The 23684-nt window shown below is 40.5% G+C and overlaps 1 protein-coding gene across 3 annotated transcripts; it reads right to left on the minus strand.

Annotated features, from left to right (window-relative positions):
* Window positions 1-46: 46 nt before the first annotated feature.
* On the minus strand, window positions 47-23054 carry PPP4R3B (protein phosphatase 4 regulatory subunit 3B). Of its 3 annotated transcripts, none has more exons than XM_051616037.1 (16): window positions 22632-23054; window positions 21382-21437; window positions 16069-16167; window positions 14438-15058; window positions 11101-11178; window positions 10185-10301; window positions 8906-9022; window positions 8401-8532; window positions 7781-7883; window positions 6676-6717; window positions 5786-5944; window positions 4920-5089; window positions 3636-3775; window positions 3164-3327; window positions 2536-2738; window positions 47-1762 (listed from the first exon to the last, which is right to left on the minus strand). In XM_051616037.1, the coding sequence occupies exons 1-16, from the start codon at window positions 22771-22773 to the stop codon at window positions 1667-1669; spliced, it is 2439 nt and encodes an 812-aa protein (XP_051471997.1). In that variant the 5' UTR covers window positions 22774-23054; the 3' UTR covers window positions 47-1666. The 3 variants fall into 3 exon arrangements, with proteins under 3 accessions (XP_051471997.1, XP_051471998.1, XP_051471995.1); XM_051616038.1 differs by having other exon boundaries at window positions 2536-2660; window positions 3164-3348; XM_051616035.1 differs by having other exon boundaries at window positions 3164-3348; window positions 22632-23053.
* Between the last annotated feature and the right edge of the window lie 630 nt (window positions 23055-23684).

The raw sequence follows: 23684 nt of genomic DNA on the forward strand, positions 1-23684 counted from the left end.
TTCTGAGTTAACTTACCATGTACAATAAACCAAACCAAAGCAATAATTATGGAATTACAGGGTCACATTTTAATTCCTGAATTTTACAGTTCAGCATTAATATCACCACATGTATACAAATGGTGTAAAACAAGTACAGTGGTATTTTTAATACAAAATAAACTTCTGTTTTATGGAAAAAACTATACTTCATATCTACACAGACATCCCATCTTTTTGCAAACAATAGCTAAAATTAAAATTACCTACAAAAATCTCCAAAACAGAGAAACTGCTTCAGTTTAAACTATTCCAGGAGAAATGGACCCATAACACATATTACAAGAGTGATCTATGTGGTGGATTGCAGCTGGTTTCGAATTTTAACATTTCTGACACATTAATTGTCATTGGGACATTTCCTCTCACTTTGCAGTGATCTCAGATCACATATGGGCAAACTAACATTAAAATATTTACAGTTCACTCGCTGCTCTTGAAAATAAAACCTGGACTGTTTGCCTCTATCAACTCACCTATTTATATTGCAGTTTGCTCACCTACTATGTGGAATGTGCTTTTGTTTTTTAAAAAAGCAGCTTTCGTGTCACACCCAGACTCAGGTGCTGCTTGTTGGTTCTGCCTCAGAGACCGATGTTCTGTTAATTCCAGCTTGGTCCAAAATTACTTTGGTGTTAAAACGCCCTAAATTCACTGTTACGCAAAACTCATTAGTGTTTCTTATTATCACCTCAATGAGGCAACTGAAGTTCAGGAGCAGGAACTTTCCTTGCTGCTCCAAGGAGACAGCTCATTCCACAGCACAAAGCAATTCCAAGGTGGTACCTTCCACCCTAGGAAGCCAAGGGCCAGTCAGATGTGCCAGGTACAGCACTGCTTGGACACCAGCAGCTCCTGGAGAAACTATGGAAGCCATTGCTCCTTGGCATAGATCTTACTGGATGTCTAATAGAAAAAAAAACAACAGAAGAGCAAAACCATCCGTTTGAAATCCAGCTTCCATTTTCTCCTCTTGAAAAAGACAAAACTTATTTTTAACTGTTTTAAACGACTGAACATGCACTATAACTGCAGTGTCCCTCCCTCCAACCATGAGAAATGCGGTTTCATTGGTGATAAATGGTCCCCAAAACTTGGATTGTTCTTATGCAAAGTTAGTTTTCCCTTAATTTTTTTTAAAAAGAGGCATTGCTAAAATAACAACTGACAGCACCATTACAAAATTAAGATTACTGGGTTCAAAATTTAAGCTTGAATTTTTTTCCTAGTTCTGTTAAACACTGAGGAAACCCTGCAATATTTTTTAAAAAGTGTTTACCATACCTTTCCCTCCCCCTGCCCTCCCAACACCTGAGACTTTCCTTGCTAAGAAGCCATCATCCAGGTTCTGTGAATACTAACCCACTTTTTTTTTTTTTTTTTTTTTTTTTTACAGCCCGAATGGCAGACTCCTTACTTACTAGAAAGATATTAAGTTCTTGGAAGCTTTGTGTTTACAGAACTAACCCTTTCTAGCTGATACACCGAGTTTCTTTTGCTACTCCTTGTATTATCTTATATACTCTTGGGAGAAAGCTTTCAGAATCAGACTCTTTTTAGCTCTTAAAACAGTTGCAGCATTTGAAACCCCATAATAAAAGTGTTTATTCCAAAGTTTTGGTTTCATTTATGAACCCAGACGAGGTCTTTTCCTTGGAGATGTCTCCTCCTCTTCATCATCATCTTCATCATCAGGATAATCCACTAGGCCAACTAGACTTCCCTGCCAATTAAAAATAAAATTAAAAAAATCTCACGTTGACAAACCCAGGAATGTGCAGTTGTAGTACAGAGCCCCCCAGCCAGCCCATCCAGGACATGCCAGCCTGCGGAGGGTTTCTTGGTGATGCCTCTTCCATGCAAACTTGTCTTCAGAATGTTTTTGAACTCCAAGGTTAAAAAAGTACTAGAACTGCCTTGCTCCTCTGGATCTGGCCTCAGAGTTACTTAAAAATCACTTTTTAAGCCCCCAACTGGACAGTTGCAAAAATGTACCATGATTCACTGCACATCCATTTGGCTGGGAAGTATTAGCTGTGTGCAGCACAACTTTTGACCACACTTCTCCACAGCCTTTCAGGAACTCGCAGGCTAAAGATGAAATGAATGCATGACCAGGTAAGCCATAACACAGGCACCACTTACTGTACTTCATCTGCTTAAAAAGACCTTATTAATTCCCTGATGTGGGGAGGCACTAACATAATTCAGAAAAAAAAAAAAAATCACACACACAGCAGCAACTGGACAGTTAAAGCTGAGGAGTGGGAGCAGTTAAATTAGGAAGAGGATGCAAAATGAAGCCAATGGATGTCAGTCCCACCTGATACTTCCTTAGACCTTCCCCAAAACTAGTAAGGGATTAGATAAGTTTATAAGTAAAGAAGACACCCTTCCTAGAGGCTAATGCTAACTACCCGAGCACCACCCGTCAAGTCTTGGGACACCGCTGCGCTGCCCAAGCCAGGCCAGCAGCTTTTGTCCAGGTTCTCCCACCTTGGTGGCTGTCACTGCTGTGGTCAAGGTGGTGTTCTTTGAGGAGGAGCCGTTGGAGCTTGCTGGTGACGTCTGAGCTGCCACGGATTTACTGTTTGCACCGTTTGCACCATTGGCTGTGCTGGCTGAGTGGGAAAAAGTGAATTTGAATCCCCCAGCTGAAGTCCTTTTTGGAAGATTCTCTTTGTCTTCACTCTCCTTAGCTGAGGGACAAACATTTTCATACTTAAGTATCAGCTGTACACCAGGGAGTACAATCTACAGCACAATCACAGAGTAAAAGCTGCCTTTTTTAAAAAAAAAATAAAAAAAATCAGTTTAAACTAAGAGCTCACCACCTGACCTCATCCACAGCTCGCCAGCATTCCAACGAAGAATGGGACACAAGTACACAAAGTTTTGCTTCTGAATGTCATCTAAACTAGATGCACATCTGAAGCAATATAACTTGTTATTTTAAATCCTAAACTAGCTTGAAAAGACATGTGAGGAATTAATTACTTACTGACATGGAACACCCTTACTCCTGCTTAGGATACAAAGCAGAAGCAACTGGTTTCTTTATGTAACACTCCACATATCTAGCACAGAGCACTGCTGCTGCTGACAAGCTGGAAAGAGTACACACCTTTTTTAGTTTCCATAAATTTTTCATAGCTATCTGGAAAATCATCCTCCTGTTTCGACTTCTCAACTGGAGGTACAACAGCTTCACCTTCTTCCTCTTCGTCTTCATTGAACCACATTTCTTCATCTTCCTCTAAGGCTCTGGCATCTCTGCGGAATCTATTGCTACGCAATATAGATGGAACACTGTAAGAGACACACGACACGTCATTCACATTTTGCTGCTGGCTCAGACTCACCCAGGGGTCAGAAAGGTTTTCTAAGGCTTTGAAGGGAATTCAGAGTGTCTGAGAAGATGGTCCAGCTCTGTCCCTGCTTCTACAGACAATGTGAGCTGCCCCCAAGAAGCCCAGCTGACAACAAGGCAGGCTGAACACCAACTCTGAACAACAGAAGAGGATTCTGCTGTTCCTAAGCTGGGAGTTTTCCAAATGAAACATTTAACACCACAGAATACACCAACTGGCTCATACCTGTTCAGTTTCTGGTTCTGTCGGTCTTTTTCTTGCTCATATTTTGTCTTCAGTCCCTTGAACGTCTGAACATATTCAATAGATTCAAGTGCATTATAAAAGTTTTCAACTATATGTGCAATAAGGGACTTAATATCCTCCTGTGTAAGAATAAAACAGTACTTCAGTCTTGAACACTACCATGCATAAGTTCAGCAAGCTTCAGAGTTTAGTTTTAAAAGGAACTGATTCACTGTTCAGTCAAAACATTGTAAAGAATAAATGTGAAGTCAGAATTTTCTTTAATAAAAAAAGCTGAAATCTCAAAATAATTACTGAATTTCCTACATAGAGAGAGAATACACTCAGTACTGTCTCAGTTCTATTTGTGATAGTTTGACTGAACCAGGATGCGTGCTGTCTTGGGTTAAGCCTTCTTGAGACAAACAGGAGTGTCCCTGTGCCCCGCTCTCCCCACATTTATGCTCTTTCTAGTCCTCAGCAACAATAGCAGCACCCATGTGATGAGGCACCTTTTAGCCAGTCTCCCTTTCATGAGTCTCACCCTATCTCAGATTTCAACTTCCATACCCCACTGGCAAAAGCCACCTGGAGACACTCAGCATTTTCTTCCTGCTGGAAAAAGACAGCTGTTATGACATCCTATGACTACAAACTGCCCTTCGTTTTCACAGACCAAAGATTCCCTGAGAAGACTCCCACACATCAAGGCATTTACAGCGAGGAGCTCAGGAGCTGTTGTAAGTCCTTGTTTTCTGCCTCAGCAGTACAACAAACTGGGCGCTCCTGCTTGTCCTGTCTGTCCTGTCCATATAGACACTGTTCCCACAAACTCTGCCTGTGGAAAAGCAACTGATCCAAAGCAGACACTGTCCGAGAAAGCACGTGTGGGTAATTTTAAGGGACAAAGATAAATCAAATTTGAACTTAAACGAGTCTCATTTAGACCAAATAATACCCAGATTTACTCACATGTAAAACATTTCACTTAACTCCTCACTTTTGAGTTTAGTCCAGAAACACTGTCAACCACTTAAAAGACATTAACTTACAAACACCACCTTTTTCACAGATGTAAACAGAGCCCACACACTCTCTGGAGGGACAAGCAAGTCAAACAAGCATGAAGCAGCTTACTGGCTCGTTTCTATTTGGATATTCACCTATGGGATTTTTAGTTTGTGATTTTAAGTAGTAACACACTATTTCACGTGACAGATATGCATTTTGTGTTTCTCCCTGAGATGCCACAGACACAGGAGCTGACGAAGCTGCTTCACTCACCACTCTGATGAACTCAAACAGCTCAATCACAGCCGAGTTGAGCAGATTGTACCTAGTTCCATTATCCAACAGAGCATTTATAACTGGTTCGAATAGGTTGCCCTTGGTGATGTAACGGTTATAAAATTCATCTTTTAAGCCAATTATCCTCCTCATAAAGCGAAGAGCACCTGGGTGAAGAAAGAAAGGCAAGTATTTAATAACTACGTGCCAGGGCTCCAATCTGCTTCTCTTGGAAAGAACTGAAAAAAACCCCTGATGTTACTGAGAAGATGCACCCAAAACCCATGAGCATTAAAAATCACTTCCTGAGAGTTGAGAAGGAACATTTACTGGCAGGAAATCTTCCTTTTAGTCTCTGCCTTTTCTGTGTATTTGAATGTGATCACAGACCCTTAATTTCTTTTTGAAACCCAGTAGCAATAAACTTCAGTGCACGTGAGGTTAAATTATTTGCTCATTCCTGTGTTCTTCTGCACCTCCCAGAGACAGCCCCTGTTCTTTCAACATCATGGTCCACAGAGTTTCATCCCCTCTCCACAAGGAGCACTAGATTTATGGTGTAATTTAAAAAAGACAGTATTTCCATTTAATGGAAGCTGATCACGACTGATCCTTACTGTCATAAAGGCTTGAAAAGATGACTGTGGACTTCAAAAGATTCAATTCTCCTCCCACCATAAACTGCACTGGTCAACATTAACCAACATCTGCTACCTATTTTTTCATAATTACTTAATAGCTACTCATTAATAAACAGGAAATTAACATTTATTTTTCATTTAAGCATACATCTCTACTGGTACACATTCCACACAGTGCATGCAAAGCCCTGAAGACAGAAATCACAACAGCTCCATACTCACACAAGGCCAGAAATGTGTGTTTTGAATTCATCAAGACCAGTACTCTTCTTAGCAAATCTTTGTTCATAATGTAATTCTTGATGTGATATGTGTGGTGTTCCACACAAAAAGTAAGCAGCTCCAAAATTAAGGCAAGTAGTTGCGCTGTTTGGTAATTATCTACAAGAAAAAATAAGGCTTTAAGTTACACTATAACAAACAAACCAAACCAACAAAATAAGGACTGTCATACACCAAATCACCACCAAGTTCAGCTGCCATTAGTTTCTGACATGTTTTGAGTGTCACATGGGGTTGCTTTAGGAAGCAGGACACTGGGGCAGAACAGAACACGCACAAATTTGGCTTTTCCCCTCCCCAGTCACAATCAACACCCTGGATGGGCAGTGGGGCTTCTCCCAGGAGCAGCCAGTTAACTAGGTATGGCAACCCAGATTAAAGGTATGTAGTTAAAAGAAGAAAGCCAGGCCTGTATTCATACAAGCCTAATTAGCAACGTCTTTTCATAAGAATCAAAAAACCCCAAAATGTAAAAGATCAGCTGTGGATCTTCAGTACATTTTCCACTAACACAAATTTAAACTTTCAGCAGCAAGATAGGGGGAAAAAAGTGAAACCCATTAACTCAAAAGCAAATAAGGATGCCCCTTCAGCTTCCTTTTGTCTTAAACAAAGCAAAGCACCTACTTCTATTACAATAAAATAATTTTAAAAAAGACCTAATTATTATTTTTTTAAATTAAAAAAGCATACACAGCACTTGAACTTTTGTCAGCCCTTGAGTGGTCAGGCAGTTGGCCTAGATGATCATTGTAGGTCCTTTCCAAAGGAAATATTCTGTTCTATTCATTCAAAACAACTTTCAAAACTCAAGGTCAATTAAAACTTACCTGGACAAATTGTATTACTTTTAGTGGACCCAACTACTGCATCTGATAAATAGAAAATAAAAACAAAAATTAGGAAAGGTTCCCAAAGCACTGTAAATATTTAAAAGATGGGGATAAACAATCAATTCTACCAGCTGTCCAAACTTTTCATGAAATCAGAAGTTTCTGCAAGCTATAGGGAAAAAGCCACGCAGCAAGAATGTGTGCCAGCTGAAATTTCTATATTCAATTTATACGACAAAGTTTCCAATTCAACTAGGTGAAAAGATGTAATCTAATACTTAGGAATAATCCTAGACGAAAAGAAAGTACCTATTCTAAATCTTTGAAATTAGTATTACAGCTATTCATCAAGTTTTATTTTTGTATAAAACACAACATTTTTATTTATTTTTACTGAACACTTAATGTAAGAGCTGGCTAAGATGAGACAGTTGCTTTTACCAAATATGGATTGGTTTCCTTTAGCCTCTTGAAGCACTCAGAAAAAAGTTTGACTCAAGAGTTAAAATTCTGTTTCCACAGCACTAGAGACAAACTATTAAGAGTTAGCTGTGAACTCCAAGGGGAGGTTTCCAATTAATTTACTGTTACCAAGAACAATAAAAAAAGAAACAAGATAAAGGAGCTCCAAGTTGTATTTCTTTGAACAGGTATCTTCCAGCATTTCTATACTGCAGCCAAGTGAAAACTAAGTCTCTGGAGTCAACGACCCAAGCACTCCCGATGCCTGGAGTCATGTAAACACCAATTAATATAACACTGCTTTTGTAAACCTTTGAAAAAAGTAGCTGCCAACTGGTCACTCTCTGCTTTACAGCAAATACTCTGTAAAATTATACTAGCAAAACTAGTACACAATTAACAATACAAATCAAGCAGATGCGCATTTTACAGCATAAAGATAGATACTCATTCAAAACTGCAATAAAGGGCTACTAAAACTTCTGTCCATAGAACCTCCACCTCTGGGGGAATAACAGCTTTTGGCAAGCATATTCCCAGCTTGCACCATAGCCTTGTTCCTGCTACCAGGATTGCCACTCACTGGAAAACACTGCAAGACTTAAAAGGGAAAAAAAACCACATTAAAAGTTAATGTTACCTTTTTCACATTTATCTTCTGATGTATTGGCCAGAAGTGGTGCAGTAAGAACATGCATACAATGGTTGTAGAAGAAATTGAGAAATTCACTTTTTTCCGTTTTCTAAAACAAATATAACTTTATTAAATACTCACAGTTGTGTATTTCCTTTTAAGTAAGAAACAGTAGCAACATAAAAGATAGTCTACAAACAATTCTATCAACTCCCTCAGGTCTGCCTGTATCTTTTTGGTTGGTCCTGCAACTTTATCTTCACTCAACTAAGACAAATTTATTACTTTAGGGAAAATATCCAAGACGCATCAACCCAACCTCTCTCTTTCACCAAAACCCCCCCACCACGCTGCAGACACGCCGTTTCCCTGAAGCATAGGACCGCTCAGTTTAATGAACACGTGCACAATACCACACACACACACGCCCCTTTTATTATCATCAAAAGTTACTGACTATTTTAGCTTATTTTTTTGCTTAAGTTCACTATCAGACCATACAAAACATTGTCAAAAAAGAATAAAAACATCTTTTGTTATCCTCCGATCACAACAACAGCAATAAATACAAGGCTTTTATTTTTGCTGAGACAGTAAAGTGTCTTTACCCCTTTGCATTTTCTTACATTAGCTGTGGCCAACATGTTCTCTGGGTCTATCAGCGTGCGCAAGAGCCCCATGAGCTGAACGGCTCCCCCGAGCTCAGGGTCAGTATCACAGATCATCTGCTCAATCACCACGTTGATGAGGAGAATATCCTGCAAAAAACCAAACCAGACCCAAAATAATCAGACACGGTTTCAGCAGGGGAATGATTTCATCAGCAAGACCTAAGTGACATTGAAAAATGGGAAGAGTTGTGTTTAGACACTGAAGTTGTGTCAAGCACAACCCTCCTCAACCAAAATCCCTGTCAGGCAGAGCTACCATTTTATTCCTGTAAACTCATGCAACACCAATATGCTCAGAAACTACAACTTAAATCTACTTTTTTCCTGTTTCTACTACCAACATTTTTGGGCTAACTGTATTCCAAATGCTGCAGAGGTTTATGTTGCTGGTTTGTGGGTTTTTTTTAATGTTTGCTCTAAGATGAGCACATTCAACAAACTTCAAAACATTTTTACTTACATCATCACTCTGCTGAGCCTCTTGCATTACAAATTCTCGGACCATGGATGGACTAAATTCTACTAGATAAGAAAATATATCTGTAGCAGCAGATCTAACTTGCAGATCATCCATTCCCTAATTAAAACAATAAATAAATAAATATATTGAGTAAATAAAATTCTGAATTTATCATCAAGTAAAGCTGCAAAGAATAAGGAGTTATAAGTTTTGAAGACATTTTATTACAAAAGTTTCTGTGAGAGACACAGTAATACAGAAGAAAAAAAACCAAACAGCAAAATCTTTTCCTCCCCGTTTCCCTCCTTAAGAAAGAATTCAAAGCTTTCTGTGAATTTGATAGCCCTAATTTAGGCAGGAAACATTTGTATCATGCTATTTGTTAAAGTCTCTAAGACATAAGTGTTCTGTATGTGTTATCCAGTTTATTACTTTGTATAAAAGGATCAACTATACAAACCAATTTGTACAAAAAATTCTGTACTCACTTACAGGCAACACGATATAATCATTTTTATTAAGGTTTGGAATGTTCTCTTGATAACTGTACAATTTCTAAGGAGAAAATATTAACCTAACTGGAACTATCTGGACTGGCCTAACTCTAGGAAAGAATAATGAGATTAGGGTTCATCTAATTACTCAACATCTATATGACTTCTGTGCCTCTGTAACAGTCAGTGCCCTTCGGTGAATTCACAGGTTGTTACTCTAGAATATAAAAAGTCCCTTGAATTTGTAATTTCTGAGTAACAACAGGACTGACATAGGAATTGCAATGGTCAGGCAGCAACAGATGCTTCAATCAAAGGAGTGAAAAAACTCATGTTTTCACATTGCTGATTAAGACAGATTAATCTACTTTATGCCTCTGAAAGGACAGGATTATGTGATCTTTCAGATAGCAACAAGCTAACAGTTCAAGATTATCTAAAAATACTTCTTGACACTGGTCCAACTACAACAACAAAATAAAAAAAATGGAGCAGCCACATGAAAAAGACCATCTTTCAATTTTTACACTACGTTGTCAAAAGCACTGCATTGGCCACAGACTTTTATCATGCAAAATAAAAAATACTACAGCAATAAAGTCAGGCCGCTTCTGAAAACTGTGGACATCTTTTGGATCCTGAATGTTACAATAAACTTCAGCTTCCAGCAGTGCAAAGCTGTCCAATCAAACTTACACAAAAATGCTCAGCACATCTGAAAAGCTGGTTATATGGCTGTGGGGTTTTAAAAATTTTATTAAAATCAGCTTTAAGTTTTCACTTACCATTACAATTTCAAGAGCTGGGAGAATTCCCAACTTTGCCAAAGTTTTGAAAAATGCATCTCTGTTCTGAGGTTGTAACGTCTGAGAAAATGCACAGAATTCCTTGAAAAAGTTAACCTATGGGATGGGAAAAAAGATAAATTAAGGTGTATTTGATTCAGAAAACCCTCTGGAAGTAGGAAACCGTTCCAATTTGTATCAGAGTTTGTGTATGTGCTGGTATGTGCTTCCCTAGAAAATTATATTAGTCCTTTCTCCTCCAACCATTAGCAATACCAATAAAGCAAAAGGAAGTAAGAACAAGCAAAACAAACAAATTCAAAAGGTTGAAATTTACCTCAGAAAGACATAGTCACCTTGTAGCTATTTTATCACACCTAGCACATGAAGGATTCATAGTCTCATCTGGTATGCCTACTGTTTGAAAGAACAAAGATGCTTCCCTTGCTGAAAGCAAGATTTGAACAAGGCAATTTTAACTGATAAATATATTCCCAGGATAAATAATGATTGTTAGATATATGTTAAGGGACTACTGGCAACCCTTGGTCACAGGACTGAAAAGGTCTTTTTGAATGAGTAAAGCACAGTGAACAAAAGCAGTGTTTATATGACAAATATAAGTGATATGGCACGTTAAAGAGTACTTGAAAGAAAGTGTACCTTCAAGTCCAGGGTATCAGCTCAGTACTAGTACTTTCTCAACAATAAAACAATTATTTAAAACAAATAAATAAGAGCTTACCTTGCAAGAAGTATTTAATGAGTACATAAACAAAGAAAGAGCTACAATGGAAATTATTCTAGGGTTACAGAAATACCTCAACAACTGCAGAATCAACAGAAGAGTTTTAATATTTCTACTCAATCTCTGTGGTTTAAAACACTCAAAGAACTACCAAGACCCCTGACTTACCAATTCACATCGTTTGTCATCATCTGTAGCTTCATCTGTTAATTGTGCAAAAACTTCAGACAAAAATTTCTCATCTTCCTGTGTAACACAAGAAGAATATGACTTACACAATGCCTCTTAAAAGTAAAAGCATCCATCTTTATTGGCTCCCACAGTCAAACTTAATTTAATCTTAACTACCATGCTTAATTACTGGCTCACTTGTTAGAAACAACCATGCAACAGCAGATTTGGTAGAAAAGCCTTTTTTTTTTTCTTCTCTTTTCTTTTTTTCTCCACACCTAGACTATCACAAGAAAGGGAAATGCAAGAGTACACATTCAGGAGGGTAATTTCCAGCATACTGTTTCAGTGCTTATTCTGGGCAGCAGAAGCAGGCCCGGGAGAGCAGGACCACATGATACACTGAACATAGCTGGTGATCATTAAATCTGCTTTCTGGACAACCAGTCTCCGAAGAACCTGTCACTTCCACCTCTGGTGATGTACATCACTTCCCACCCTGCACACTCCCCGTATGATCTGCCACGTATCCCAATTAATCAAAATCACAGAAAACAGGTCCTTGTTCCAGGCACTGGGACATTCCCTTTCTTGTTAAGCATTTCAGTTACACCATTGCTTAATACTCAAGAGGTACAAAAAAAAACCAGGGTGAATATCATCATCTCAACTGTTTGGGCACTTCCTGCCCTCTCTCTGCATCAACTTCTCTGCACTCATTAGCATTGAAAACAGGATTCGCATTCTCTCAAATCAAATGTCTGTTACCTTTTAAATACAAAATAAATCTTAAAGCAAATCATAACACTATGCTACACCATTACAAAGTTATGCATCACTGTACTGATTTAACTCTCTAAACTTTACTTATGCATTGAACAAACATGAACAGGATAGCGGCCGTCCCAATAAATATACATATAATCATTAAGTTGCATAATGTAGAGGGTGTTTACTTCTCTACTTTTCTGTGTGCTTTATTAGGCCAACATTATACAGAATTTTTACAGTTACAAGAATGCCAGCAAAAGGCTCACATAATTTCTTTCCTGACAATTTTAGGATGTAGGGAAAGAAGTGCTTCACAAAAAATAATACCTGGAATGAACATTAGAGAGAGTATAACATACATTCGCTTAGCAGTTTATTCTAAGCTTCGCTGGCTTTAACAGCTTAATTAAGCCTGTAAAAAAAAAATAACTGTACCACAAGTAACAACAGATAGGATAGAAAACCCCCACTACAGAACACTGGGCACCAGAGAGATTTCCTGCCTGGCTAAGGCTGCCACAGTGTAGTCCTGATGTCCTGAAGCACAGGATGGCTCTGGGACTGTTTTCCAGGTTCCCACGTGCTGCCCTTCATCCACAGCAGCACTGGGATCTCCTGCTTGGGGGCACATCTAAAGGAGCTTTACTGCAGTAGTAAACACAAGCTGTTACTCCTGTAACTGCACTCTTGAAGAGAGCTTTGCCAGTGTATTCAGGGTAACAAGACTCCCAACATGTTCACCAATCCCAAAGGAGCTTTAGAGTTGTGCCACAACAAAAATCTGATTTACACCAGAGGACTGCAAAAATGGTCCTGAACCTGAGGTCCATGCTACCATGGATTGTACTGAGTTTAGACGGTTCAAACAGTCTGCACTGATAAAAAGCTTCATTCCTAAAATTAATTAAAATACATTGTGTATAAATCACATAATTTTGTGTGTCGCCTATCAAAATAGCATGATTCTCCTGAATGTCTGGACACTTAATACTGACACAGATAATACTTTTACTTGGTGGTTGTCATTCTCCCAACTGTGGAAGTATTCAAGGGCAAGTTGAATGGGGCCCAAGCAACTTGATCTAGTGGGACACATCTCTGCCAATGCAGGGGGGCTGGATCTAAATGGTCTTTCAGGTCCTTTCCAACCCAAACCATTCTATGATGATGGTATTTTCCTCAAGCATGCTATCAACATCCCTTCCATATACGTTTCTTTTCTTAGTTTGTAGTTCTCAAGACAGCTCAACTGATGGAAGTATCAATGGTATTTGTAAATCATCAATTACAGTCTTTAAAACAGAGAGGCAAACCTATGTGCCATCAGATACTCCCTCTACTATGGCAAAGACAGCAGTGACAGAGTAGGAAAAAACTGTCAGAGGATTTCAGAACTTTCTTCAAAGAGTACTAGAGGTAACAGGAAACTGCAGTTTTCTGTTAAGGCGCAATTAAATTTTCAGTACAGTAAAGCCTAAATGAAAAATAAAAAACTTTACAACCTTAAAAATCTCTAAATAAAAGAGGAGTGTGGCCTCAGGAGAATCATACTGACATTTTTCTTAGTTTTTGAAAATATGTGCAAAAAAGTAACAAGGAAATCTGTATTTAACGCAAAGTAATTAATTTTGCAAGTGGGATTTACATTTTAGTTTCCTTCTGCTGTTCAACCAAGAAGAAAGTATAAAGGAGTCAAAAAGCTTATTCATGCAATTCTCTGCAATTCCTTCATGTCGACTTTTTTTCCTAGTCCTCTATTGCATTCTTTAGAAATATTCCCTATGGTAATGCTGTTTCTCCAGTGCCTGTATCTTTCCACAGTCTTAACTACCCTCCTCTTCTCGATACCTCTTCCTATTTTGGAGACTACCCACACTCGACAGGTTTGCGATGTTCTGTTCTATACAAACATACCATTTTCCTAAGGACACAAGTCATGAACAAAATAAACCACATTGTTATTCATCTGCACAACAAAACATGAACTGAAAATACCCAAAATGTCATGAAGTTCATCCAGAGCTCCTTACCAAGGCTTCTTCCACAGTCCAGCTAGGTTGTCACACCCAACGACTTTTAAGCCTGCTTCTGACTGCAAAGTACCCAGTAAGTTTTTTTATATAGTAACATGTTGGTTATTAATTATTACTTTTGGATATCAGTATGAAGAAAAAGCTCCAAATTACTTACTTTATACTACATCATGAACGTTTGACATAGCAGTGTAACAGGAATGGTTCTGAACATGCTCTTTTGAATTACAGATTAAGAATTTTTTATAAAGATGCCACAAACATCCCTGATAACACAAAAAGCTTGTTGTGAATCAAGAACAACCTTCAGCTGTTTACAACCCATTTAAAAATATGAGCATACTCACCTGAAATGTCTAATTTTAAAACACAAAATAAAAAGTATCAGAATAGGAAACATTCAAAACATTGTGCAAGTAAAAAGCATGTATGATTACCCTACAGAGCATTAAAGATCTGTAATCAACTTTGAAACTACAGCTAGAGGTATCTGTACACAATCCACCTACACCACATTAAAAAACACTTACCTGCAACATACTGACAATCTCAACTTTGTTGAAGAAAATAAAGGAAGTGAGGGTAGAAAGAAAATTCTCTTCAAAAACAGATGGTGTTGGCAAGATGATGTCCTGAATATATTGTACCCTGTAAGTCTGGTGTATTTTTTGCCTGAGTTCAGAGTCTGTTATAGGAATAACCTCCTTAAATTTTGCTGTTTTGGTCAAGAACTCCCTGTGCCGTTTTGGCTGAGCCAAAGAAGGATCGTACTCAAGGCATCCAACAACATCCATAATACACTCATCAGAAAACATCACCTCAAACAGAGTTGCTTTGTTGAGGAACAAAATTCCTCTAATGATTTCATACAAATGATGCAAGCCTTCGGTGTTCTCTAAATTCTCACAGACTTGGAAAAGCTGTAGCAGTTTTTTAATATAGCCTTCATTCTCCAAGGCCAGTGCTAGTTTTTCTCTACGGATGGGTGAGGAGAGAACAGAGGTAACTAGGTCAGCAATCTCTTCAAGTTTGTTGAGTTCACAAGTAGGAAGGTCGATCAAGGGACTAGTTTCAGGCATTTCTTCTATGTGTTCCTCTTCTGACTCAATAAGGTCCTGTGTGACTTCCACTGAAGGATCCTTCCCTTGAACCTAAGAGGAGTTGCACAATTACTGTCTCATCCCAAAACATACATAAAAATAATAAGACCAATAACTGAAGTAATGTGTGTAAGCACTTCATACTTTCAGTTGCCCGGAAAATGCCTGGCTGTACAGAGGAGTAAGCTTCCTGCCTCTCAATTCTACAATCACCATTATCCTCAGCAGTACATTTGTCATAAAACTAAAACAAACCAAAGCCCTAACAGCATCTGTGCAGCCAAGAAGTCTTGCCATGTGAAGATCACCCTCTCAGATCGAGCATCAGCTTAGCCACTGTTTATGACGTGCAAATGTTTGCAGTTACTAGGATCACTACCTTTCAACAACAGCACTTAGAACCCAAAACATGGTAAGAATGCATCTAGATTGCCTGGTTTGATCTAGGAAACTGCTAGGAATTCTGAGTTCTATGTTTCATCAGCTTTACACTGCATCATAAAAGCTGCGAAGATTAAGATCAATTCCAGCCCAGGTTTCCTCTTTTAAGTTCACATCAGTGCAACTCCATTGACTTGTTGCTTTCAGAGTTGAAAGTATAAAATCTGAACTGTTTTGTGATAAAACAATGAAAGTTGAAATATCTGTAAAACACAAACAGTCAATAAGACCTAGGTCTTGATTAAAAAAATATCACTGCAGGTTTCTGAGCTCATACCGCACTGCCACCTTTCTGCTGAAATATCTAGCTCCTTATGCATTACAACACATTTTCAGTTCCACCACTCTCCAACAAGTCAGCTCCCTAAGGCTGCCTGGGAGGACAACTAAAATGTGTTATGCTTTTATTTAAAACAAAAAAAATCCTCCAAAAAACTCTCCTAAAATGCGTAGCACCTGAGCTTCACCTTACACTGATTTTTCAAAAGCATGAAGTTCAATTGTGAAAGCAACAAATTCTGTTCTAAACAGTGGCAACTTAAGACATTGCAACACAAACAGATGACGTCATAGAAGATACTAAAACACCTGGAAGAAATAGTATTTAAAGTGAACTGTACCTGGCAGATTTTTTCCCAAATTTCATCACAGCCAGCTTTTTCTTGAAAACTCAGTGCTAAATCATAGTTTTCTGCTTCCGACCAAACAATCAGGGTGTCCTGGTTAAGACAAAACCAAAATTGTTTCTGAATCAGGTCTACACAGCATACACATCTGTATTCCCTTAGGTCATGTCTTAAGAATGGTTTTAATTAAAGTTACACTTGTCAAAAAAGAAGGTAAGACACTAAAATATTGTATCACCTGTTCTACCATAGGGGATATCAGCTCTCTTTTTTGCTATTTTCTGAACACTACCTTACATCTTATATATTTAAATATACTTTTTTCATATCTAAACCACTTATAACAGCATTTTTCTGCAATCTACTTCTGAGCTAACAGTCTTGAAAAGGGAATGCAAACATTACAGATCAACCTGCGATAACAATTTAATTATTTTCATATTAAATTAAGTAAAAACAAAAAAACAAGATTGCAATGTTTTCTCCTCAGAAAGGGTTTAATACAGCTTCAGACATGTGAGAAGTAAGGCCAAATGTTAAAATATTCTTTTCTGAATTAAAAGACAAACAGCCTAAATTCCTAGTAAAACACCTAAGTTCCTAGTAAAGTCACAAACATCTTGCTAATAGGTATTTCTATTTAAGCACATTTTTTTCCTCTGTTACTCCTGCCTCTATCAATTCAGCTTGTGCATAGTATACCTGGAAGATTCACTGGAATTTCTGGACAGACTGAAAAGGATTTTTTAACAAGGTTTTATTAGGACACTTGCTGCTGTACTGTAAGGAATATAAGCCTGTGCTCTGACATTCAAATGTATAGTTCAGCATCCAACAGTAAACTCATCTTCATAATAAAATGTTCAAAGGGAACAGCTCTCTGCTAACCCTGCAGTACATTTGATGAGCTTCAGAAAAATGGTCCAACACTGCCAAGCCTGTTGACTTCCTGAGCTGTTACCAGACCTTTATTTATTTTTTTAAACACCAGCAGGTCCTTGCTTAATGGCCAATACAGTAATTACCACATTTATAAAGGTCAACAGTGTAGCTTGTGTTTACCTTATGCATCACTTATATTGTAAATAAAATAGTCTAAGTGGTATCTTTGTCTTAGCAACCAAAACCAAACAAATGTGTGACTGGTTTACAGACACGTGATACAACTTAAGAAACCACAGGGGCAACAAGAAACAGACCCTCCTGCTGCCCCCTCGCATCTTTACCCCAAAAGGACCTCTGGGTTCCCTTTGTGGGCAGCAATAGGTCAGCTCCCAAAAGATAATCACATGCCACACTTAACAACAGCATTACCACAAGCTCAAAGCTGGGTGGTTTTTTTGTTGTTGTTGGTGTTGCTTGTTTTTTTCCTTTCTCATTTTTATGTATTCCTTTAGAGAAAAAGTTTTTCCTTTCTGGAAAGAACTGAGCTCACTGCACTATGGTTTTAATGCTGCTCCTGAGAGCTGTTTGTTTACACTACAGTGCCCTGTATTACACTTGCACTTTTGTTCTACAGGCAGGAATATTAATAGCTAGTGTCCCTGATTTCAGGCTCCGATTCACGTGCACAAATGGCACAGCTTCATATAGCTGAAATGGTTTTTGCTTACAGCTGTCCACCCTCATCCTCAGCTCACAGACAGCTGAAGTTCTGTGTGCAGTGCGCCAAGTTAGAGTGAGCAGTGGAACTGGGACTCAAGGAAACTGGGAACTGAAAAGACTGATCAGCTCCATGATCTGCTTTTCTTTTGGAAGTCAAAATCTGAAATGTTTATCTTGAGATGTTCTGCGAAATTACTGACTCCCCAACACTCAAAATCATACACTTCCAGGTGAGTTGAGAACAAACAAAGAAGGACACATACATGAAAAAGCCCTACTCATAGCCCAGTGATTAAAATAAGAGATATACTGCAGTAACTTAAATGACTGCATGCATCCAGAGACTGCACTCAAAAATTTTGTGAGAATTCTCGAGTTACTGAATGGTAATGTGTTTCAAACCGCACTGCCCACACAAAGCAGAAGTTACGTAAGTTCCTCCAAAAATATTTCTGAAAGATAGTTTAATCAGACAATAATTGCCAATACTAGTATCAGACCTACTCATCTCATATACAGTTGCTGCATGGCCTAAGACAAACCATGAAGAGCACAAACATATTCCTCACATGCGAACCAGGCAGGGAACGAAAGTCCATAAAAACTACTCCAGCAAAATGAGGTATTTCAATTAAATCGGTCCCACATCCAGCCTGTCACACATCAATATAAATATTTGTGCTGGCATGAAAGGGAAAGAAGTCCCCTGGCAACTACTCAGGCTGGCTTTAGAGCACCCCTGCAAATGTATTAAATCCTGGCCTCAAGTAACTCTGATTTTACCATAAGCAAATTGCTCTGTTGTCACGAATGATGGCAACTCTGCAAAGTCAGTATTTGCACACATTCTTCACCTGAAATCTGAAAACGCATAGAGCTCACCTAAAGGAGAGTTAACATCTGAAGGCAATGCTAACAGTAGGATTTCTGTAGCAGTTTCAAGTCTTAGAATCATAGCACTGAAAATTACTGCTAGAGGAGGTGGAGGAACAAAGTACATGCGCGGATCCGATTTCTCACTGAAGACATGTTCTTCTACCAGTTTTGCCAGGGAACAGTAACCTCAAGCAGAGGGTGGAACAATAAATGGGTGTGGTAACAACTTTTTTAAGTTCCTGCAGAATGCATGTGACCCTGCACTTCAGCCAACACAGGGTGTCCAGCAGAGGTATGTAACTCTCCAAAGCCTATGCCCCAAAATTCAGGGGGGTGTAAAACTCTTTGGGCTCTCATGTTCTTTGTGTACATGGAATTAAGACATTCCTTTATGCTGCATGCTGAGCTTTTCTGGTGTATGCTGAGCACCCTGGCACCTATGTCCTGTTTCTCTTGAGAAAGCATGTTTCATACCTGGACAGAACCTAATTCTGCACAAAAGTTAGCAACCCCAAGCATGATTTCGGAAGGCAGATAAAGCCTGCCCTGTTTATAGTTAGTGAAAAGTTGCAGTACTCTTAAGCACAAGCAGTTTAGCATTGGCACGCACAGACTCATACACAGCAACTAAAAATCAGTTGGTTTTCTTTCTTCACAGGATGCTGTTATGCAAATCACAACAAGCCATCACAGTCCTCTAAGTCCACTCCAGTAATTTCTATGAAGACAGATGTTCTTCATGCATGTTTCCATCAAGCTGCACAGTCTTGTGGCTTTCCCCAAACCCAAGATGCTCAGTACTTTAATGAAAATCTGCAACTAAACTATGGCAAGTGGAAGAGAGAGCTCTTCTCCACACTGCTGTTCACCTATAAGTGTTTGCCCAGGGCTGATCAGGACAGCCTCTGAGTCTTCAAGCTACCTACAGAAACAGACTTCAACATTCAATAAAGGATTCTGAGGAACAATTGCTTCTCTTTCATCTCTGGTGGATCAAAACATTTTGCCCTAAATCTTCTGAGTTTTTAAAAAATGGATCTGCTCCTGAAATATTGAGGCTTGAATACTACCACCTTCTAGAGACAAGAGCAAACTCTTACAAACTGAGAAGCATGGGAATGCTGTATTAAGGTCTGCTTTTTGCTACTCTACTCAGAGGAAAGCACAAACACTTGAGAAAAAAGTTCTGTCAACTCAAAGCTGTACGATTTTAGAGGTTAGACAAACCTAGAACTGGTCTCTGGAAATCATCAGTCATTATTCCCCTTCAAAAAACATGAACATGAAAGCAAGCAAGCAAAAAAAAAATCAACCCCAAACTTCCTCAAAAGACTGAAGAGTGAAGCAAACTCTTTCAGCCACGAGGACATAAAAGCATTAGAATCAATAATAAAAGCCAACCAAAACAAACCTCATCTTGAGTTTTACAAAACTACAACTTACAAAGACTTCCACAAGAAAAACTACAAAAAAAGCCACTTAAGTCACTTGAAACTTTGCTACCAATTAAGTAAAGAAGGCTTTCAAATCATCAGTTGTAAGAAGTTTCAGAAAACAGGCTGCAAAGGGAAGAAATTTAAAACTTTACAGCAACACAATCTGCATTCATGGTTCATTATGTATTAGTTTCCTCTACTAAACAGGAAGCAGTTCAGGGCTCTTGACTTTCAGAACCCCGCAGAGCTCCACAAAGGCTGTCCTCCTTCCTCAGAGTGGTCTGCCCAAGGAAAGCCTTGACTGTCACCCACTTGACTAAAATCACCAATATCTAAGGAGGGAAAAGTGGAAACCACCAAAGCCAGCCTTCTGAAAAGCTAGGCCCAAGAGTCTGACTCTCTCCTACACTAAAGTCAGCCAGCCTGTGATCAGGAGCTAGATGAGTCTCTTCCCTCAAAATCCTCCTAAAACAGCTTGTCCCCTTTCCTCTAGGGGAAAAAAAACAAACACAGACAAAACAAATGAAAGCCTTAAAGATTCATCTCTTCATGATTTAGGAAGCTACTGTTTTCTAGTGCTGAAACACTTCTGGATACCACAATGACGAAGAGCAGTATAAAACACTGAACAAAAGGAACAGAGAATCTACTGCAGAACAAAGGAATAGACAGAAAAAAACCCCACTAATAACCATGAGAACAATGTAGGCAGAGACACCAAAAAATAATGCAGAAAAAGGAAAAAAACAATAAAAGTGGTAAAAGCAAAAGGGATTTAGTAAGCTAATTTTTTTAGTGGATCAAACAAAAATGACCTATTAACATAGCTCTCAACTGTTTCACTTCTGTTTTGCAGCAGGCTTACCCCCAGGAAAGGCAACCCTGCAAGTAAGTCTCATCATGGCTAGTCACTTCACTGAGGATAGCAGAAATTTTCAAGGCTTAAAACAAACAAAAAACAAATGTCCCACAATTTTCTTCATGTTATTCCCAGAAAAAGAATTCAAGTAGTAAATACCCTGTAAGAGCTGGCCAACTTTTTGCCTTCCTAATGTGGCAATTGCTTTATACAGCCTGAGATGGGAGACAAAAGTGTCACATGTATATTTCTAACTTTTTATCCTGTAATGGCTTCAGAATTTATCCAAAATGCATATATTCTCTTCAAAGCCTGAAGTCCGAGAGGTTTTTTTTAGGAGACTCACATTTTAATTTTTAGAACATTAAGTATTATAGCACCGACGGCTTCTATCAGGTTTTTCACCTCTGTGAAAAATAACGCCATGCTGCTTCGCTTTTTTTTTCTTCAGACAATTAAGACGAGCTTGAGCATACAACAATTACTCAGCATCAGTAATCAGAAAAAATAAAGCCCAGGAGTAATACTTGCCTGCTGTTTTTGATATGCAGTATTTGGATTTATCTTCGATTCTAACAGTAGTGAACCTGAAAAAGGCATGAAGAGATATTTACTGAGTTTAACAAATTAAGCATCTCCACACATCTTACAACACCTGCCCACGTGCCAGCCAATATACGGCTCAACTTAATCTGTATCTTCCAGAAAGCACAGAAGAACCATCTTCTTTAAACATATTTCCATAATGTAAGACAAGTAAGGACAACATTAAACAAAAGTATCTATAATAAAATGTGCTTTTATTTTCTAATTTAGACCAAAATTCTCTAGTACTGTTTCTTCTCCTGACACCTGGTGTAACAACTAGCTTGTTTAAAGGCTGTGTACTAAATCTGTACAGATCTGCACCAGGCAGCATGCTACCCAGCATAAAAATGTTGTTGCTCACAGAAGACACGTGGGCCGCTTGCTTTTATTTCCTTCAACTGCCCTTCAGAAGTGAATCACCTAGATACTATAAACCCAGGGACGTTATCTTATGTATGCAAGCAGTGTATGTATCCTGGCAACAGCTACAGACTAATTTATACCAGTCTTAGGTGGTTTATTTAGCACATTAGCACCTGTCGGCTGACAAAGTGGCAAACCTATACCCTCCCCCCTCCAGAAGAGACCCTTAAAGTGACTTTAAAGTACAATAAAACATGAAGAACGCCACACAACTCGAATAGAATCAGTGAAATTCTGGGGGGAGGGAGGAAGGAACCACCAAATTAACTTTTTACAGTAGGAAGAAGGGGAGAAAAAGAGCACTTCAAAAGGGAACAAAATTACTCTGAAAGGAACAAAATTACTCCGAAAGGGAACCAGACGCCGTCACATGTAACAACTTCATTTCTATTCAGTCAGAAGTGCCGCAGCCGGCTAGGGTATGTGTAAGGGGGGAAAGTGTAAGGGCCACCACGGTGGTGAACACTGCTGCGGCTATCGGGGGAGAGGAACACGGCACGCAGCCGCGAGCTAAAGGAAGGAAAGGAAGGAAAGGAAGGCAAGAAAGGCGGCGGGTGGGGGTGGGGGGGAGAGGGGGAATTCCTCCGGGGTCTTCAGGGATAAACGCGGGGGAAACGGGGGGTGGGAGCAGCAGCCAAACCCGACGGCGGCGGGTGCCAGCGCAGGGTAGGAGGGCAGCGAGGAGCACCGGGGCCGGGCGCGGGGAGCAGGAGGAGGAGGCCCGGGCCCGGGCGGCCTAGGCCTCCGCACAGCCCCGGCCACGCTCTCACCATCCGACTCGGCGCGCACCAGCAGCGACATCCCCTTCAGCCGCTCCACGTAGGTGGAGGAGACGTGCCCGGTCCCCCTGTCGTCCCATTGCCGATCCTCGTTGAGGGTGTAGACCTTCACCCGCCGACGGGTGTCCGACATGGTGCAACCCCGGCCTCGGGCCTCCGCGCCGGCACCCGGGCCCAGGCCCAGGGCCCGCTCCGCCTCCGGGGAGGGGGCGACGAAGCGAGGAAGCGGGGCCGCTCAGGGGCGCGGCGGGGCCTTTAACGCGCCGCTTTTCATGGCTTCCCCGCCGGCGAGAGAGCGAGGCGGCGCGCCCGGCTTCGGGCCCTGCCTGGCACCGCTCCGCAGCCTCCGCAGCAGCTACCGCAGCGCCGCCGCCATCTTGTAACCCGACTCCGGCCGCCCCTCTCCCTCCTTCCTCCCCGCCCGGCCACGGGCTCCCCTCGCAGGGGCTACGGCGGCCGGGAGCGGCGGCGGCGCCGCGGCGGGACGGCGGCCGCGGGGCGGGGCGGGGCGGGGCGGGCCCGGCGCTGCCCCCGCGGCTGGCGGGGCGGGAGGGAGGCGAGCGGCGGGATGGCGGGTCCCTGCGGTCGCCCGGCTCCGTGTGCGCTGCTCCTCGCCGGCGGCGGCGGCAGCGGCGGCAGCGGGGCGTCGCGGTGTCACTCCGTAAAAACAGGCTTAACAGCCCTAGGTAGTCAAAAAGATCTCTCCCCAAAGGTGGTACCAGCGCAGACGAAGCGTTCAGAGGCGCGGAAGGGGCCACGACACAAAAAGAGTAACTTGTAGGACTACAACGACGCAGCTTGCAGCGCGCACAGGGCCTAAAGGTCTGGAAGAAAAGGTTTCCCTCGCTATACCAAAAAAAAAAAACAATAGCAGCAAGGTCATTCTGTGGCGTCTCCTCCAACCCCTTACCGCAGCAAAACCTACAACACCCTGCCGGGCACTGCTCGGCACGTTCCCACGTTTTGCACAGCTTTGTAGAAGGCTCAGGAGCCGAAGGTGAAGCCGCTGGGCCAGGGAAGCGCCCTTCGTCAGGCCCTTTCAGC

This window comes from Apus apus, chromosome 3, assembly GCF_020740795.1.
Source record: "Apus apus isolate bApuApu2 chromosome 3, bApuApu2.pri.cur, whole genome shotgun sequence".
NCBI lineage: Eukaryota > Metazoa > Chordata > Aves > Apodiformes > Apodidae > Apus > Apus apus.

What these genes read in the sequence shown, in the direction of transcription:
- PPP4R3B (XM_051616035.1), bottom strand. Translation starts at nt 22,773, where the DNA reads ATGTCGGACACCCGTCGGCGGGTGAAGGTCTACACCCTCAACGAGGAT. An exon ending in CAGCTCTTGAAATTGTAATG is followed by an intron (nt 9,023 to 10,184) that starts GTAAGTGAAAAC and finishes TGTTTTAATTAG; the next exon opens with GGAATGGATGATCTGCAAGT. An exon ending in ACACACATTTCTGGCCTTGT is followed by an intron (nt 5,090 to 5,785) that starts GTGAGTATGGAG and finishes TTCTTCACCCAG; the next exon opens with GTGCTCTTCGCTTTATGAGG.